This window comes from Pantherophis guttatus, chromosome 6 (genome assembly GCF_059756535.1).
Source record: "Pantherophis guttatus breed Tessera chromosome 6, ASM5975653v1, whole genome shotgun sequence".
Classification (NCBI taxonomy): domain Eukaryota; kingdom Metazoa; phylum Chordata; class Lepidosauria; order Squamata; family Colubridae; genus Pantherophis; species Pantherophis guttatus.
Genome location: NC_142068.1, coordinates 79,141,545 through 79,160,793, shown reverse-complemented (window position 1 = coordinate 79,160,793; position 19,249 = coordinate 79,141,545). Strand labels below are relative to the sequence as shown.

Sequence of the window (19,249 nt, the reverse complement as noted above, 5' to 3'; positions counted from 1 at the left end):
TGGCCACAGAGTTGAATAGAGAAAACACTAGCTGTTTGACCCCATCTAATGGCCATCCAATTTGTGCAGTCTAAGATCAGAATTCTCTAATTATAGAAGAAAAATAAAGTTTTGTCCCATTTTATTCACATTCCTTCTGAAATTTGGCAAAGCACAAATTTAAAGAATTCAAGCCCCTTGGGGTGTGCTAGATGTAGGGCTAATTCATTGCTAGTCCGAAAGCATTCTACAGCTATTCTTCCTTAATGGGTTTTTAGTAGTGAGAAAAGAATGTAAGAAGTGTTGAAGAAATATGGACAAATTATAAATGAAAGATGAGGGCATCTAAACCTTTCCTAATATTCAGTGATTGGAGTGAGGCAAATGCACAATGAATGTCTTATCCACAAGCCACCCTCACATTGTCAGGAAATACTAGAACATTTCTTTTATGATTTTAAAGGCAACAATGCTAAAAATCAGGAGATGAGAAAATTCTACCAAGAATAAAAATCACAGCATTTTAGTACCAGCTGATCTGACAAGAAACTGCTATTCAGGATACAAAAAGGCATCGTTCAGTTATACATTGCAGTGGATTTAAATATTCATCAGTTTGCACTAGCAGTGAGGACTAAACAAGCTTACTCATCAAGCAAAGATTTCCTGAACTGCATTTAGCAACTGTTTTCTAGTGTAATACATTCACAGCAGGTCCACTGTTGAAATTTATATATGCATGATAGATCCGATATTATATTTGCACAGATCTTCAGGCAGAGTTTAAATTAGGGAGTGTGGCAGCCTCACTTAAAGGTTCTTTAATACAGCTGTCTCTTGCAACGAATGGTAAACTTCTCAAGAATGAAAAGTAAGCCTCTCTTCGAAGTAAATGAGTGCACTTTTTTTCTGTTGATGTTTATTTTTAACTATGATATCATCCTGGACAATCGGTTCTGTAAATTAAATTCATAATGGGAGATATAAGTCCCAAATAACTGATCTCAGGGTGGATTCATTCAATCCCTTCGTCATGCCTGGAAGCCATATTACCTGTGTGCCTTGAGGATCCAGGCCCGCCACAATCATACCGTGGGAAGTTGGGAGGGGGGATTGCATGAGTGGAGTAGAGATAGCCATAACAAACTTCTCTAAGAGAAGTTCAAGGCCATGGTGTCTGGCAGCTGTGCAAAGAAGAAATTGGAGGATGTCTTCTGTTTGGGAAAGAACTGATTGGAGCTGTGTGGATATGTGGGAGATGTAGGCAAGGTCTTGAACTCTCTTGTGGGTAAGGAAAACCTGGAAGCTTTCAGATTCGGGTTTTCCCAGATGTGTCAATATGACATCTTGTTCTGCCCCAGCTACGGATCCCAAAGAACACAGCACACACAAAGTTTGTACAAAACTTAATTTACTAAAATAACTCAGTCTTTTTCAAAACAAAGGCTGTTAATAAACTTTCTTAACAGCCTACAAGAAAACAAAGATAAACACAATCTTACTAAGGTTGGCAGAAAGTCCAGAAGCAATTTGCAGAGAATCCAGACGCGAAGGAGAATGAACTAAAGTTGTTCCCTACAAATTGCTTCAGTCGGCGTTCCTCCTTAAATAGGCTAAGGGAGTGGCCAATTAGCCCCAAGCCTTACTCTCGAGGAGACCTTCTCCTGAGGAGCCACTCCTGCCTTTTGGCTGCTCTGCGCGCCCATGCATCGAGAAGAGGCTCCTCCTCTTCGTCCTCTTCACTTAAAGGAGCTTCTGGAGGTTCTGAAGGCCCTGGCTGAATCCCCGCCTCTGGCACCACATCTTCTCCAGCCTCCTCATTGTCTGACTTGAGTGCCAGCTGCACTCGCAATACCACACCAGCCTCCTCGCTGTCAGAATCAGCTACAATCCGCACAGGCCGCTGATGGGCCACAACACCTCTATAATAAAGGTTAGCTTTGAGGAACTTCAAGCCTCGGAGTTTGATTTCGTTGGGGGTGTTACCTGGAACCCTGACACCATTATAGACTCAGTCTGGAGTCCGATTTCAATTTTATATTTGGGTTTTTATTTTTTTTTAATGTGTTTTCCACTATGCAGGGTTGTTGTTACAATATAGCGGCTACATAAGTCTCTTAAAATATACAAACAAACAATTTTTTTTTAAAAAAAAATAATAAGTTTTATTAAAATTTTTCCAAACAAGCAATTTTTTTGATGGAGGTCTACATACTGTGTTCTCTTAGTGTTTGTACTAAAGACGTGCCAATCTTAGTTTTTTAGGTGTGGGAAGACAAAAGAGTTTTAAAACAATTTTTGCAGGGTTTGTTCACTGATGTAAAAAATAACAAAATAAAAGCCGGTTGTTTTCAAGAGCAGACCCATTGCCACAGACTGCTTAATGAGCTTCCTGAACCAGGCTGATCCAGAAATCTTTCCCCACTACCGTGGCCACAGCTTCCATCAGTTGTCTGAGTACCACCCACAGGATTCCTCACATGCCAGAAAAGTTTTTTTTAATGATTTTTTTTAAAAAAAAACACCTGTTCTCGATTTAAATTTGACTGATTGCTCCTGATTTAGATTCCATTGATTTCTTATGTAATTCACATCAGCAAGGCCTACTTTTTTTGTGGTTTTTGCTTTATAGTATCTCTCAAAGTTTACGGTGTCCATGGAGATTCTCAGTCATGGTTGTCCCAAAGATGCTTCTTTTTTTTTTCAAGAGGCAACTGGACTTTCTGGTTTTTTTTTCTTTGAAGACGTTTCGCTTCTTCATCCAAGAAGCTTCTTCATCTCTGACTGGATGGTGGGGAATGGAAGGATTTATACTCCTTGCAGGCAGCTGGACATTTGCATTCTTTTAAAGGTTTATCTGTGTCCTCAGGGTCACCTCAGTGGTGCAAATGAGTGTGGAGCCTTCTTGGAACTCTTGAAAGGACTCTTGTTGTAGATTGGAGATAGATGATGTTGTATCCCTCTCCCTCTGTTGAGAGAGGGCTGTTCAATTTTAACACAGATGGCCTCAGTCTGAAAGAGGGGTTAAAGAGGATGAGAAGCGAAACATCTTCAAAGAAAAACCAGAAAGTCCAATTGCCTCTTGAAAAAAAGTACCTTTGGAACAAAGTTTACAGTGTTGCAACATCCTGGTGATGAATTAATTAATCTCCCTGTAAATAAATAAATAAATAAATGCTTTCATTGGAGAATCGGGATGGATAAGAAATGAATAGATTTCTTGTAAGAATCAAGACTGAAAAATCTTTACATATCATAAGTAAAGGTAAAGGTTCCCCTTGCACATATGTGTTAGTCGTTCCCAACTTTAGGGGGCGGTGCTCATCTCTGTTTCATGACCAAAGAGCCAGCGCTGTCTGAAGACGTCTCTGTGGTCATGTGGCCAGCATGACTAAACGCCAAAGGCACATGGAACGCTGTTACCTTCCCACCAAGGGTGGTCCCTATTTTTTCTACTTGCATTTTTTACGTGCTTTCGAACTGCTAGGTTGGTAGAAGCTGGGACAAGTAACGGGAGGTCACCCCGTTACGCAACGCTAGAGATTCAAACCGCTGAACTGCCAACCTTTCGATCGACAAGCTCAGCGTTTTAGCCACTGAGCCAGCGCGTCCCTCTAGGGTTAGGGTTCGGGCAATATGCTGACTTTGTAAACCGCTTAGAGAGGGCTGCAAAGCACTGTAAAGCGGTATATAAGTCTAAGGGCTGTTGCTATTGCGATGCTTAATAAAGCCGAAGAACACAAAGAAATGCAAAGTGCTATGAACAGAGTGAAAAGAAATCACTCCCGTCTGAAAAAGAGACAGCTGGAACTTTAAATGTGATCTGGGCTTCCAACGTATTATTTTAAGGACATGAAATCATGACATACACTAATGTATGTGCTGAGTGCACGCTGCAAGTTGCAACTGAAATGAAACAGAAGTTTAAGAACAGAAATGAAACAGAAGTTTAAGAACAAGTAGACTCAAGGCCGATGGTGTCTCCAAAAACCAAAGATTATTCCTAGATGTGGAAGGAATAAAATCTCAAAGGCCACTTGAGGTAACTGAGAGTTAATTTACAAAGAGTGAACTTGGACTGGAGACCTTTGCTATTTCCACACCTCCCCAGAAGATTAATGTTTCATTATGGGCTTATTTTTTTTTTTAAGCAGGGTCTTCTTGTTTGATGATTTTGTGGATTCTCTTCACTTTCCCCTCATTTATTTTCTGTTTCACGCCCGTCATTTTTCTCCTAGCGTGATGGAGAATAATTCTCCCTTCTCCCTCTCTTTTATTTTGCCAGTGGGATTTGAAGGGCTTTAAATCAATGCCTTTCAAAGAGGTCCTTGAAGGAGGTCGCAAACTAGGTTGAAAAAGTTGAAGTTGGTCATTTTTTTTAAACTTAAAAAAACAACCACCACAGAACCCTAACACATGGACATGCACACACAAAGAGAAAGGCCAGGAATAGTTGCAAAATTGGGAGCTGTAGATGCAGTTCAAGGACTATGCACGTCTGTGATTTATTTTTAATAAATCGCCATAGAATTTGTAGTGCGGGAACTGGAGGTGAAGGAAAGAATTCTAGCCTCACAATAATAGCATTTAGCACTTAGACTAATGTACCACTTTATAGAGCTTTACAGCTAATGGTGGGCTGCTGCCAGTTCAAGTGAACCCGTAGTTCCGACGATCAGCTGACCCCGCCCACTCACACCCACCCTATCCTGTCCTATAGATTTTGTTCTTTCTGGCTCAGCTGATTTGCATGGCACAGCTGATTTCCACGCCCCCACTATTCTACTTACTGGGGCTGCCTTAGAAGGTAAACAGCTGAGCTTCAAATTGCTGTGTTTTGAACGCTGTGCGCAAGTGCGTTAGGTGCGCTCACAGAACCGGTTGTTAAGCTTGTTGCAGACCCACCACTGTTTACAGTCCTTTCTAAGCAGTTGTGGTGGTCCACCAGCAGCCTGCAGAGCTGGGAGCGGAGTCGGACAGTGAGGAGGCTGGGGAGGACAATGGGCCAGTCCTGGAGTCAGTGGAAGGCCTGGACGAGGGCTCTACATCGGAGGCAGAGATGGGGCCATCTGGGAGCGATGTGCAGACTCCAGAGCCTCCAGAGGCGGACAGCAGAGAGGCAGAGGAACAGGAGGAGCCTTTTCCTAGTGCACACATGTGAAGAGCTGCCAGAAGGCAAGAGCAGCTAAAGCAAAAAGGACGACTTGGGAGTAAGGCCAGGAGATGATTGGCCCCTCCCATAAGGCTTAAAAAAGCAGCAATGGCTTTTGGGCTCTCTGTAGGAAAGCAGCGTTGCTACATTTGTTTCTTGTCGGTGTCTCTTGTTTCTGAACTTTGTGGGGCTTTGCCAAGAAAAGCCTTTGGCAGGGTGCCAAAGAAAACAAAGTTTTGTGATAAGGCTGAAGGACTTTTTCTGAAGGACTTGTTTTGGAATTAATTTGGACTAAGCTGAGAATGAAGTAATTCTCAGCTGTTCTAATAAAATATGTTTGTTTAGGACTGATTGTGTCTGGTAATAACTACTTGGGACTAGGTTTACAACAGCAGTTTACAAAGTCAGCATATTACCCCCAACAGTCTGGGTTGTCATTTTACCAACCTCAGAAGGATGGAAGACTGAGTCAACCTTGAGCCAGTCAGGATCGAACTCCTGGCTGTGGGCAGAGTTAGCCTGCAATACTGCATTCTAACCACTGTGCCAGCACAGCTCCTTATGTTGCAGGATACACTGATAAAATAACATTGCAAGGAGTGTGACATTTTATATGCCTTATCTGCTGTTGGCTGCAAGGTTCAGTCATTGCAGATTAATGCTCCTCAATCTAAGGAAAAACTTCCAAGGAAATCCGATATTCCCTGTAAAAAGTGTGGCAACTTCATTAAATTGCAAGCATGAACTGGGCTATGATTGGTTACACTGGCAGTTTTTCTTGATGCCGTACTTCTTGGACATGGATATTTATTACTGCACAGTTAAAGAGTAGCACGAGAGGCATCCTTCATGTAAACTTTATATGGTAGGCTTTAAAACTGACCCCTGCCATTTTCTTTTTATTGCAATTTGTTTTACAGTTTCTATCTTGAATCTTCCTGGACAGTTACAGGCAATTCAAAGAACTTTACAAGACAATAAACAAGTCTTTAAATCAGTGTTTCTGAACCTTAGCAACTTTTTTTTTTTTTTAGAAATGTAGTTTTGTTTTAATTATATTTGGGTAAAAAAAATAAATAAAACCATACCACTGAAATGGAGCAGCTTCTGAACCCGAAAAGGCCACCACCTCCCAACCGGGGGTGAAATTCAGCAGGTTCTTTCAGGTTCTGGAGAACCAGTAGCGGAAATTTTGAGTAGTTCGGCGAACCGGCAAATACCACCTCTAGCTGGCCACAGAGTGGGGTGGGAATGGAGATTTTGCAATATCCTTCCCCCAGGAGTGGGGAGGGAATAGGGATTTTGCAGTATCCTTCCCTTGCCATGCCCACCAAGCTACACCACGCCCACCAAGCCACGCCCACAGAACCAGTAGTAAAAAAAATTGAATTCCACCACTGCTCCCAATCCGCAGATGTTGAGGCAGCCGAGGAGTTAGAGGGCAGGCTGAGCACAAACCCTCCCATGGCCCCCAGGAAGTAGCCAGCCAATCTTTTTTTTTTAATTTGATTTATAATCTTATTTGATTTTGAGTCTTCTCCGGAGACTCAGGGCGGCTTATAGTGCGTTAAGCAATAGCCTTCATACTTTTGTATATTTATACAAAGTCAGCTTATTGCCCCCACAAACTGGGTCCTCAATTTACCTACCTTAGAAAGGATGGAAGGCTGAATCAACCTTGAGCCTGGCGAGATTCGATCTTACTTTAATTGCAGACAGCTGGTATTAAATTACAGTGCTCTGTCTGTTGAGCTATCCAGGCTCCTTCAGGGGCGCACAGGGCTTTTTTAGCCCTAAAAGCACAAATTCAGCACAGAAGCAAGCAAGCATGGAGAAAGAGGGTCAGGGTGGGGTGGAAAGCCCCTCCTTGGGGAAAACCCCCCAACAACAGCTAGATGGGGCTCTGCAAAGCACTTAATTGTGGCTTGTAGAACAAGCCAGCATCAGAGTGGTTCACGCCCCATACCGAGTCTGGCTCACACCTTAGCAACTTTTAAGATGCATGGACTTCAATTCCCTCAATTCCCCAGGCAGAATTCTAGGTGAAGCCCACCTAGACTTCTTTAAAGTTATTACGTTTGAGAAACGCTGCTTTAAATTTCAGAAAATCCAGTTATTGCTTAAAACCACGGTGATAATTTTACAGCCAATCCCGATAACCCTGCTTCCTAAAATTGATAAGCAAATGTCCATGAGGTTTTTACATGGGACGAGTGCCATTTAACCCTTGGTGTTCCCCACTGAAAGTTTTACAGTTCAAATAAAATAAAAAGACACAAAGGCAACCCTAACGTTCAGTCGCAGCTCTAGAGTGAGATTTTAACCAGCTGGGTTACTTTCACTGCAATTGGATTTATTTCCCAGAAAATTTACTTAAGACTGCTGAAACCCAGCAGGATTCCCCCTATACGGATGCTCAGACATGCTGCTATTAAACTGCACAAAGCAGCAGAAGGAAACACCAAACAAACCAGCTGCAGCTACTACATCATATTCAGAAACAATAAACCAGGCTTGGCAATTTATAGCCTGCAGGTGGCTTGGGGGAGGGGTTGGGGGAGCCTTCAGTCCCTAGAGCACACAAAAAAATAGACAAAGGCCAACCTTTTTGGCCTGTTGGAAGGTAGCGATTTAAAGGAAGGTGTTAAGCAAAATCAGAGAATGGCCAATTCTCTTTCCCCGCCTCCTCTTGTAACGGGATGTTCTAAATCAGCGGTGTCAAACTCAGAGCCCAAGGGCTGGATGTGTCACACGCTGGCCACGCCCACCCATTTTAGCAAAGTGGGGGGGAAAGTCATGACATGTCATGTGATGACAATGTGACGACGTGAGTTTGACAGCCCTGTTCTAAATGTACGCAGATATGGACCTCATTAAAGAAAGGCAACTCCCTCCATTCTCTGGAGGCTAAAACATGAAGAACCATTGCTGGAATTGGGTATGTCTAATTTAATGAAAAGCAGGACTAGGGGTGACATGATAGCAGTGTTCTAATGTCTCAGGAGTTGCCACCAAGAAGAGCTTGAGGAGGAGTCAAGCTATTATCCAAAGCACCTGAGGGAAGGAGAAGAAGCAATGGATGGAAACTGATCAAGGAGAGATTAAATCTAGAAACAAGGAGAAATTTTCTGACAGTGAGAACAATAAACCAATGGAATAGCTTGACTTCAGAAGTTGTGGGGGCTTCATCACTGGAAGCTTTCAGGAGACTGGACAGCCATCTGACAGAAATGGTATTGGGTCTCCTGCTTGAGCAGGGGGTTGGACTAGATGACCTACAACAAGATTCCTTCCAACTCTGTTATTCTATTCTTGTCCTCACTCCCAAGTAGACAGCTACAATGCTTTTCCCCTTCCCTTCCCTACCTCATACTTTATGGGTCCTTAAAGCTTTTTTGCAACCTAGTAATGTAGTCACCCCATTGCCCTCATCCCATCATGAGACATCCATGTCCAAGAAGCAAACAAGAATGCAGGAGGCACCTGGGCTTCCTTGAATAGATGTGTAGGACTTAACATGGTGCCCCACAAAAGCAGCAGCAGAAAAGACAACAATCATTTGTCCTATGTGCAATGGAATTAGTTAGATAACATTCATGGTCGGTGTGTACCAGTGGTGGGCTTCTACCGGTTTGTCCCGGTTCGGGAGAACAGGTAGTGGCGGTGGCGGGAGGCTCCGCCCACCCACCCGGACGTCATCACGGATGCTCTGCGCATGTGCAGAAATGCTGCGCGTGAGCGCTCACAGTCCCGAACCAGTAGCGAAGGTAAGTGAAAACCACTATTGAAGTGTACCATAACAATATTAAATTAAAATGAGCATGCGCAAGATGGCGACGCTAGCTGAGGTCGGGGCGTGAGGATGGGCACTGACCTACCTTTTGGGACCCTCTGAGGGTCGCCCTGAAGACCTGGCGACCCGGGTCCAGTTGGGGGAACTTCCCCAACTGGACCACCTTTGACCACCTTTAAAGCGCTCCATGGCTTAGGGCCGGGGTACTTACGGGACCGCCTTCTGCCACCAATTGCCTCCCACCGGCCAGTTCGCTCCCACAGAGAGGGCCTCCTCAGGGTGCCGTCGGCTAGACAATGCCGGCTGGCGACCTCCAGGAGGAGAGCCTTCTCTGTGGTGGCACCTACCCTTTGGAACAATCTACCCCCAGAGATACGAGTGATCTCCGACCTCCGGACCTTTCGTCGGGCCCTAAAAACTCATCTCTTTCAGTTAGCCGGTCTCTCTTGATTTTATGATTTTATGGTTGGTTTTAAATTTTGATATGGATTTTAAATTGATAAATTTTAAACTATGGGCCAAATTTAATTATTTTAAATCTATTTTTAATCGTATTTATGTATAAATGTTTTTATTTTGGCTGTTCACCGCCCTGAGTCCGAAAGGAGAAGGGCGGTATAGAAATTCGAATAATAAATAAATAAATAAATAAATAATATGAAGGGACAAATATTGGATTCAGGAATGAATTCATGAATATATCAGAAAGATTCTAAGTCGGTCTCGAAGCCAGAATAAAGACCACTATAGACTCTGTATCAGCTCTATATATGACATCAGTTCAAATATGTCTTCAGTGATAAAGAGCTGAGGTGGCACAGTGTTTAGAGTGCAGTACTGCAGCTAATTCAGCTGACTGCTAGTTCAGCAGATCAGCGGATCAAATCTCACTGGCTCAAGGTTGACTCAGCCTTCCATCCTTCTGAGGTGGGTAAAATGAGGACGCAGATTGTTGGGGGCAATATGCTATTTAGTATACTGTCTTTGGTATAAGCCGTCCAGAGTCCTCGGAGAGTGGGCGGCATAGAAATATGACCAATAAATAAATAAATAAATAAAGCTGGTTTGCAACTCTGGGACATGTGCTAATTATATTTTCCCCATTAGCTCCTTTTCTTTTGTAAACACCCTTCCTCCAAATGGGTTTCTTCTGAAGAAGAAGATTCATAAATGTATACATTTTTCGGATCATGTAGTTTAAAGGATTTGCGGAATCCTGTTTCAATTATGTACTCCATTCCCTCCCCTTTAATATTTTATAAATATGTTTTAAATATTTTAACCAACAGGCAGGGCAAAGCTAAAGAGATCTAATAGGGTTCAAAGTGTGACTTTTGCATATTAGAAATAAAAAAAAAACCACAGCACAGGAGAGTGTGTTGTATACTTGGACACCAGAGATGGGTTTCGGCAGGTTCTGACCAGTTCTGGAGAACCGGTCGCGGAAATTTTGAGTAGTTCGGAGAACCAGTAAATACCACCTCTGACTGGTCCCGCCCCCATCTATTCTCTGCCTCCGGAGTCCCAGCTGATCGGGAGGAAATGGGGATTTTGTAATAACCTTCCCCTGGAGTGGGGTGGGAATGGAGATTTTACAGTATCCTTCCCCTGCCACGCCCACCAAGCCATGCCCACAGAACCGGTAGTAAAAAAAATTGAATCCCACCACTGTTGGACACCTACTGTTGTGACATCGGAGTTAGGAGGGGTCATTTCCACTAGGTTGATGAAATACGGCTCATCTTTCCATACAGGGTAATTGTCGTTGATGTCCAGCAAAGTGATGTTTACCTGAAAAGAACCATAGTTGTAAATTCACACATATTTTTTTTCAGGCATTCCAGTCATATTCTCCCAGCATTAATATAGCACCTTTACAAACTTATTCTTCATTGTCGATAGAGGAGGAGGATTAACTCACCTCCTCTTAACCTCTAAGCTTTAAATCCAGGAAGGTTTTCAAAATTCTCCGCGTAGCTTTTCTGACAATGAATGTCAGTACCTCTCTCGATGAATGCATGAGTCACAAAACAAACATACTTGACTAATTTTTCCTCTCCACCAATTTCCCACAATGGTTCCAGGATTGCCTCTTAGTTTATACAACAATATGCTGAGAAGATCTTCCACAGATATTCCTACCGTATTTGGAAATGAGTCTGTTAGTTTTAAAACGTGTATTTTCTTTCCATGCTTTGATTAAATTAGGAAGCTTAGATGACGTTCATGTACAAAATAAGATTTTTAATAGTGAGGTTTGGCAGTGTGAAAGGTTTGTGTTTTTTTTGTGGTGCCTTTGTGTCAATCCAGACTCCTGGAAACTTCATAGATAGGACCATTCAGGATCTTTTTGGCAAAATTTTAAAGATGGCTTCCTGTTGTCTCCTTTCTAAGGCTAAGAAAGGATGATTGACTCAAAGTCACCCAGCTGGCTTCCATCTTTAACAAAGGACTAGAATTTGGGTTTTTCTGCTTGTAATTTAGCATCTCAATGAGTGGAAGTCCATTTTTAAATTTTGCTTTGCTCTTTGTTTCTAAAATTATTTGGGAATTTTAACAATCAGATAAACCTGTTAATGGCTTTAATGAAGAGCTCATGCACTCTGTTTAGCCTATGTAGATAAATCAACAATCAGGAAAAATAACCTTTAGATAATATGCAAAATATTTCTAATTTAGACTAAAAACCTAAATCCTTTTATTTCAGGGTCAGTTCATTTGAATATAACAACTGATACAGTTTCCTCCCCTCATACCAGTGATGGGTTGCCCCCGGTTCGCACCGGTTCCATAGAACCGGTAGTAAAACTGGCAGGAGGCTCCGCCCACTGACCCCAATGTCATCAAAACGCTTCTGCGCATGCGCAGAAGAGGGCATGCGACCCCACTGCGAACCGGTAGTAAAGGTAAGTAGAACCCACCCCTGCCTCATACTGTAATTATTTCACGACAGTGGATTTCAACACAGAAGAGAATCAAAGTTACTACCAGTAATAGTGTTAAAAGGTTCTAGGGAAGAGTATACCGGTAGACTTACAATAGTTCATTTAGTGACCATTTGAAGTTACAACGGCATTGAAAAAAGTGACTTATGACCAGTGGTGGGATTCAAGTAATTTAACAACTGGTTCTCTGCCCTAATGATTTCTTCCAACAACCAGTTTGCCAAACTGCTCAGAAAGTTAACAACCGGTTCTTCCGAACCCGCTAAATCCCACCACTGCTTATGACTGTTTTTTCACACATATAAGCATTGTGGCATCCCTATGGTCACGTGATCAAAATTCGGATTTGGAAACTGAGTCATTATTTATGACAGTCACAGTGTCCTGGGGGGGGGTCACGTGATCCTCTTTTGCGACCTTCTGACAAGCAAAGTCAATGGGGAAGCCAGATTCACTTAGCAACCATGTTATTAACTTGACAACTGCATTTAACAACTGTGTAAAGGTTGTAAAATAGGGCAAAATTCACTTAACAAATGCCTCACTTAGTCAAATAAATTTTGGGGGGCTCAATTGTGGTTGTAAATTGAGGACTACCTGTAGTCAGTCAACTTGATAAAACAGGAAGTAACTGCTTGGATTGTCCTGTGTAGCCTGGACACAGGTCTTTCATCATCATGAACAGAACAGAATAACAGAGTTGGAAGGGACCTTGGAGGTCTTCTAGTCCAACCCCCTGCCCAGGCAGGAAACCCTACACCACTTCAGACAAATGGTTATCCAACATCATCTTAAAAACTTCCAGTGTTGGAGCAGTCACAACTTCTGGAGGCAAGTTATCCCACTAGTTAATTGTCCTAACTTCAGGAAATTTCTCCTTAGTTCTAAGTTGCTTCTCTCCTTGATTAGTTTCCACCCATTGCTTCTTGTCCTGCCCTCAGGTGCTTTGGAGAATAGCTTGACTCCCTCTTCTTTGTGGCAGCCCCTGAGATATTGGAACACTGCTATAATGAGTAGAAACGAAAATGAATAACATGAAGGAAAGCATTCTGTGCCTACTGTTCCCATACCACTTGTCCCACCTGAATTATTAGATGAGAACATTGGCCTGTCCATTGTAGAAAGTACCGTGGTACAGGATAAGAGCAACCTTTATCCTCGGAGTCATAATGCTGAAGCACAATAGATATAAATGCTATTTTAATTTGGGAGAACACAATGCACTCTGGAGGAATTCAACCAGCGCAGATATCTCTCTCAAGGTTAAACTGCTCACCAAAATGTGCATGCTGACATGGACAAATTCTTCTTTAATCCCTTAATCACTACCACAATACTGTAGCAAATGATAAATAGCCTTATTTAAACCAAGGGAATGTAAGACCTGTACTAGGGATTCGAACCCCCAATCTGCCGACCTTTCTGCTCGACAAGCTCAGTGTCTTAGCCACTGAGCCATCTAGTCAGGAAATGGGGTTTTTTTGTATTCTCAGAGTATGCACAAATGAAACTCCCTCTTTAAATAGTCTTCCTGGCTGCGGACAGCGATGATCAAGAAGAAAGTGAACCTATTACTAATTAGGGCCTTTCCCTGCTATTCTTACTTTGGAAAGATAGTAGTGGGACAGTGAGACATGAACTGAGGAGACAGACTGTAGTTCCCATTTGACCAGAAAGGGACCAAATGATTCACTTTGGATGACTCTGTTTCTCCCTATCAGCCCAACCTGTCTTAGAATTAGGAATTAGAAACATCTGCAGGATCCTGTGCTTTCTATCATAATGATATAAACACCGCCACATTATTAAAATACAGGTTATTTGAGGGACCGTCTCTTGCCGGTCATATCTACCCAACCAGGGGTAGAGCGGGGAAGCAGGGAATGCTGTGGACGCCATCCCCGAGGGAGATACACCTGGTTGGACCCAGAAGAAGGGCCTTCTCCGTGGTGGCTCCCTCTCTCTGGAACATCATTCCCCCAGAGATTAAAACGGCCCCCACTCTAATACACTTCTGGAAGGCGCTGAAGACCTGGTTCTGCCAGCGGGCCTGGGGAACCCAGAGCGGGATGGAGCCCATTAAATGGCTTGTGTGATCGGCTGTCGCTGGGGCAGGAGGTGGGGGGTGATTTTATTATATTAATTTATTTGATTCTTTTATTAGTTGTATTGTTTTTTAATGTGGTTTTAAATTATGTAAGCCGCCTTGAGTCACCATGGGCAAATAGGCAGCAATATAAAACAAACAAACAAACAAATGGTCGAACCTATTTGGTATGTATAGTAGTCCTAATGATGGTTCCAAGTTACGAGAGCCTCAGAAGAAGCCATTTAGAATATGTCCTCAAAGTTGTGGCCCACTGCACCACCCCAAAGTTACGTGATCACAATTTGGGCACGTAGCAACTGGCTTGCATTTACGACAGTTGCAGTGCCTTGCAATCACGAGATTGCGATTTGCAATCTTTGCGGCCAGTTTCTGAGACGAAAAGTCAGATGGGGAAGGTGGATTTGCTGAATGACTGCAGTAAAAATGGTCATAAAATAGGATCCGGTCATGTGATAACTTGCTTTATGACCTCGCCAACTTACAACAGAAATTCTGTTCCCAATTGTGGTCGTAAATTGAGGGCTACTCTACTGGTAATGTGACAATATACAAGCTGTCGCAACACACAGTATGTAGGAATGACCTTGGAAGAGAGGAGAAAGAGCCAGAGGCTAGACAACTGTCATAGGAAGACATCTCAATCCACAGAAGAAGTGTGTGTGTGTGTGTGTGTGTGTGTGTGTGTGTGTCAGAGAGAGAGGGGGGGGAGAGGGAGAGGGAGAGGGAGAGTGGGAGAGGGAGAGGGAGAGGGAGAGTGTTGTGTAAAACATTTCTGAAGGGATCCTTCCTAGGTTTCTGGAGAGTAAAAGGACGGGAGGAGAAAATTTCTTTCAGTCTTACAAGGCTTTATATATCTATCTATATCTATATCTATATCTATATCTATATCTATGTAGGTCTTTGGTTATTCGGATTTTCTCCCGCGTAAAATTGGAAGTGTCTTGGTGACGTTTCGACGAAGTCTCATTCGTCATCTTCAGGCTGGTGTTTTCGGCTTCGTGCAGCACGAAGCCGAAAACACCAGCCTGAAGATGACGAATGAGACTTCATCAAAACGTCGCCAAGACACTTCCAATTTTACGTTGAAAGAAACCCGAATAACCAAAGACCTACATACAAATACCCGCGAAAACCTCAGAAAACATCTATCTATATCTATCTATATCTATCTATATCCTTATATAACAACCTAACACATATATAGTTAGTAGTCACAATCTACTAAGAAGAGAGTTAAATCTCTCTTCTCTTATCAACACCAATTGAATCGGGTCCCCAAGGAAGCAGGAGAACAAGAGAAGAGCGGAAACTGGACAGCCGTTTGTCCAGAATGGTATAGGGCAGTGATGGCTAACCTTTTCTGGACCAAGTGCCCAAAGCGTGCACATGTATGTGTGAATGCGCATGTGCACGCCTGAACACCCAAAATGCAATGCGTGCGCGTGCCACCACGATGTGCCCCGCCCAGTGGTGGGATTCAAATAATTTAACAACCGGTTCTCGGCCCTAATGATTTCTTCCAACAACCAGTTTTCCAAATTGCTCAGAAAGTTAACAACCGGTTCTCCTGAAGTGGTGCGAACTGGCTGAATCCCACCTCTGGCCCCACCCCCACATGTGCGCGTGCCCCCCCGCCCCCACCCCATGCATGCACAGCATAGACCCAACAACCAGCTGGCTGGCAGGAGGCGCATGCACGCACGCACACACACACACAGTGGAGCTGAACTGGGGCGATGGCTAGCGTGCCCACAGAGAGGGCACTGCATGCCACCTGTAACACACGTGCCATAGGTTTGCCATCACAGGTGTAGGGTATCCTGCTTGAGCAGGGGGTTGGACTAGAAGACTTCCAAGCTCCCTTCCAATTCTTATTATTCTATGTTCTATAGTTATGTATCTTATCTGGACTACCTTGAAGGGCTCTCCTCCAAGGATGCTTCTGGTGGTCTAAAATTAGGGGGAGCCTTTGTGTAAATGTCTTGAGTTCCCAAAGAAATGGTGGGATAGAGATGCAAATAATAACAGTAAAAATAACAATAGTTACCACCACCACACCAAATTCCCTGACATTAGTGTTTCTCAACTTCAGCAACTTTATGATGTGTGGACTTCAACTCCTAGAATTCTCCAGCCAGCATGTTAGAGCAGGGGTGAGCAAAATTGGCCCCTTTATGACCTATGGACTTCAACTCCCAGAATTCCTGAACCAGCTTGGCTGTCTCAGGAATTCTGGGAGTTGAAGTCCGCAGGTTGTAAAAGGGCCACAGTTGCCCACCGCTGTGTTAGAGCATTCATCATAGAACATAGAATAATAGGGTCCAGCCCCCTGCCCATGGCAGGAGAGCCTATATCCGTGATAATGAACCTATGGCACGCATGCCATAGGTGGCACGCAGAACCCTCTCTGCGGGCACGCCAGCCGTCGCCCCGACCAGGTCCACCGTGATTATGTGTGCGCCTCCCACCACTCAGCTGGTCTTCGGGTCTCTGCTGTGCATGCGCGGGGGACGGCAAATGCAGGGGACACGCACACACATGTGTGGGGAGTGGGGCACATGCAGAGGGGTGCTCGCATTGCATTTTGGGGGTTCACGTGCGCGCACCCCCCACACCCCATCTGTAGCCTGGAAGGCCTCCTGCACCAACCTGGAAGCCAAAACGGGGTGCTGGGGACGTGAGAGCATTTGCGGGGGACACGCATGCATTGCATTTTGGGGGTTCTCATACACGCGTGTGCATTCGCTCATGTACTTTGGGCACTTGGCACCAAAAAAGTTAACCATCACTGGGCATTTGGACAACTCACTGTCTTCTTAAAAACCTCCAATGATGGAGCACCCACAACCTTTTGAGGCAAGCTGTTCCACTGATTAACTGTTCTAACCATCAGGAAATTTCTCCTTAATTCTAGGTTGGGTCTCTCCTTGAGAAGTTTCTATCCATTATTCTTATCTTGCCCTCAGGTGCTATGGAGGAGAGGTTGATCACCCTTCTTCTCTGTGACAGCCCCTCAAGTGCTGGAAGTCTGCTCTAAAGTTGCTGTAATTAAGAAACATTACCTTATATGAACAAAGCATAAGAACCAGAGTAGATTTATCATCAGAAATTGTGCATTTCTTCTTTCTCCCTGTAATACTTAAGGCTGCAGCTTTTATTGATACATGCTACCCTAAAATGAAATAAAAAAATGACACTAGGAATGATTTCCCCCCCCACAGAATTCACAAAAGAAAGTTGAGGCAAAAGAATTTGAATTGAAAGATATATATATATATATATATATATATATATATATATATATATATTGTAGCTGGAGCTACAAAAAAACCTTGGCTACATAGGGAAAACCTGGCTAGAAGAAAAACACACATAAACCCTACGAAGAAGTAAGAAAATTGATACTGTGCCTTTACAGGGAGGATACATAAGATATGGGTGTGGCCTACTGATGACAGCTAACGAGCTAGAAATGGATCTATTTAGGTCTCCCACCTAGCAGTTAGAGCTTGCTAGGTGTCAGAAAGGAAAAAAAGCCCAGAACCGAGTAGATGTGATTCTACTGAGCTGGAGCTACAAAAAAACCTTGGCTACGTAGGGAAAACCTGGCTAGAAGAAAAACACACACACACACACACACACACACACACACACACACACACACACACACACACACACACATATATATTCGAGATAATGCAACTATATAGCCAATAAAATGATAATCACATCAAAAACTATAGGCATCACAGCAAATCATGGAAGCAGTTTGCAATGGAAAAAGCTTAAGCATGCTTCCTTGATCTCTCACTGTCCCTTTAAATTATTTAAAGTATTTTAAATTCCTATTAGAAGCGTGACCTAGGGCAGTGACCTGATAGAAGAGCAGTTGCTGAGTGTTTACAGGATATCTGGGAAGGAGAAGAGGAGGAGTTAAGAAGCAAGAGAGCGAGAAAAAGAAAACACACACACACACACACACACACACACACACACACACACACACACATATAAAACAGAATAGAAAAGGGAAGGAATTTCTAATACTGTATCATAAAGAAAGTGGTTATGGAAAAGACAGACCACACCAAATGAGAATCTTTCCTTAATTTTGCAAAGTTTTTTTTTGGTCATATTGCTTTTTCTTTAAGTAAAATATTAGGCCACATTAAATAATATGGCCTAAAACATGGATGTCAAACTCATGATCTCATGTCATCACATGATGTATCATGACTTCCCCCCCTTTGCTAAACTGGGGGTGGGCGTGGCCAGCATGTGACGCATCTGGCCTACAGACTGCGAGTTTGACATCCCTGGCCTAAAATATGTATTTTTCTCACACATTCCAAGCCAGGGAGAAAAAGGAGGAAAGGGAAGAACAAATAAACAATTATAAAACAATCATTACTACACTAATATCTCGGCATGTTGATTACCTTATGCTCCAAGAGGCAGAAGTTAACATATATACAATTTTCACATCTCATTTGAAAATGAAAATATGAGTTTGACTCAATTGAATGATAATAACTGGCCAAAATAATCCAGAAAGTATAATAGTGAGGCAACAGTATGAGCTCAGGTCTTCTAAATCAAAATCTAGAACTCCATATTGTCAAGTCAACCCACAGAAGGCTTATCATTGTTCTGACAAGATAAAATTCACAGCTTCAGAAAACTCCTAATGAGTTGAATGAAGAGGTATAAAAATGTAAGCAGTGAATTCAAAATAATTCTGCAAAGACATCCAACCTCTGGCATTTTGTTTACACTGTACAGGGAGAAAAATACTTCACTTCGAAAGGATTTAACAAGTGGAAAAATCACTTCACCCCAAACTTGGGTGAGCATATTTTTCTAGTAACCTTGGTCTGAGTTCCATCCAACAATATCATAGCCTCCCTAACTCTATAATCTTTCCAACTATTCTTGGTCATAGCTTCTCATTAGGCACAAAAATGATACAAGTGCGAATATGGAAGACGAGGATTGCTTTAATGCAGAAGAAAAAGGGAAAGAAAATGACAATCTCAGCAGAGGTGGGCGTCACATAATGTAACAACCGGTTCACCCAGCACCGAAAATGTGAGCCTTCCGTGCATGCACGCAACTTCGAAAACACGGTGATATAGGACAAAATAGCACCAGGTGGGCAGGCCCATTCGCTGGTCGGAACTACCGGTTCGCCTGAACCGGTCTGAACCACCAGCAGCCCCACCTCTGCATCTCAGCAATCTCTTGCAGATGATACAGAATTCCATTTTTTT

At 43.1% G+C, this 19,249-nt stretch overlaps 1 protein-coding gene across 1 annotated transcript in view; it reads right to left on the bottom strand.

The window, feature by feature from the left end:
- Positions 1 to 19,249, bottom strand: part of CDH23 (cadherin related 23) — a 635,835-nt gene that overhangs the window by 182,305 nt on the left and 434,281 nt on the right. The window contains exon 21 of the mRNA XM_087872188.1: positions 10,608 to 10,715. Coding sequence (XP_087728314.1) covers positions 10,608 to 10,715 — 108 coding nt within the window. The remainder of the gene's footprint in view (positions 1 to 10,607; positions 10,716 to 19,249) is intronic.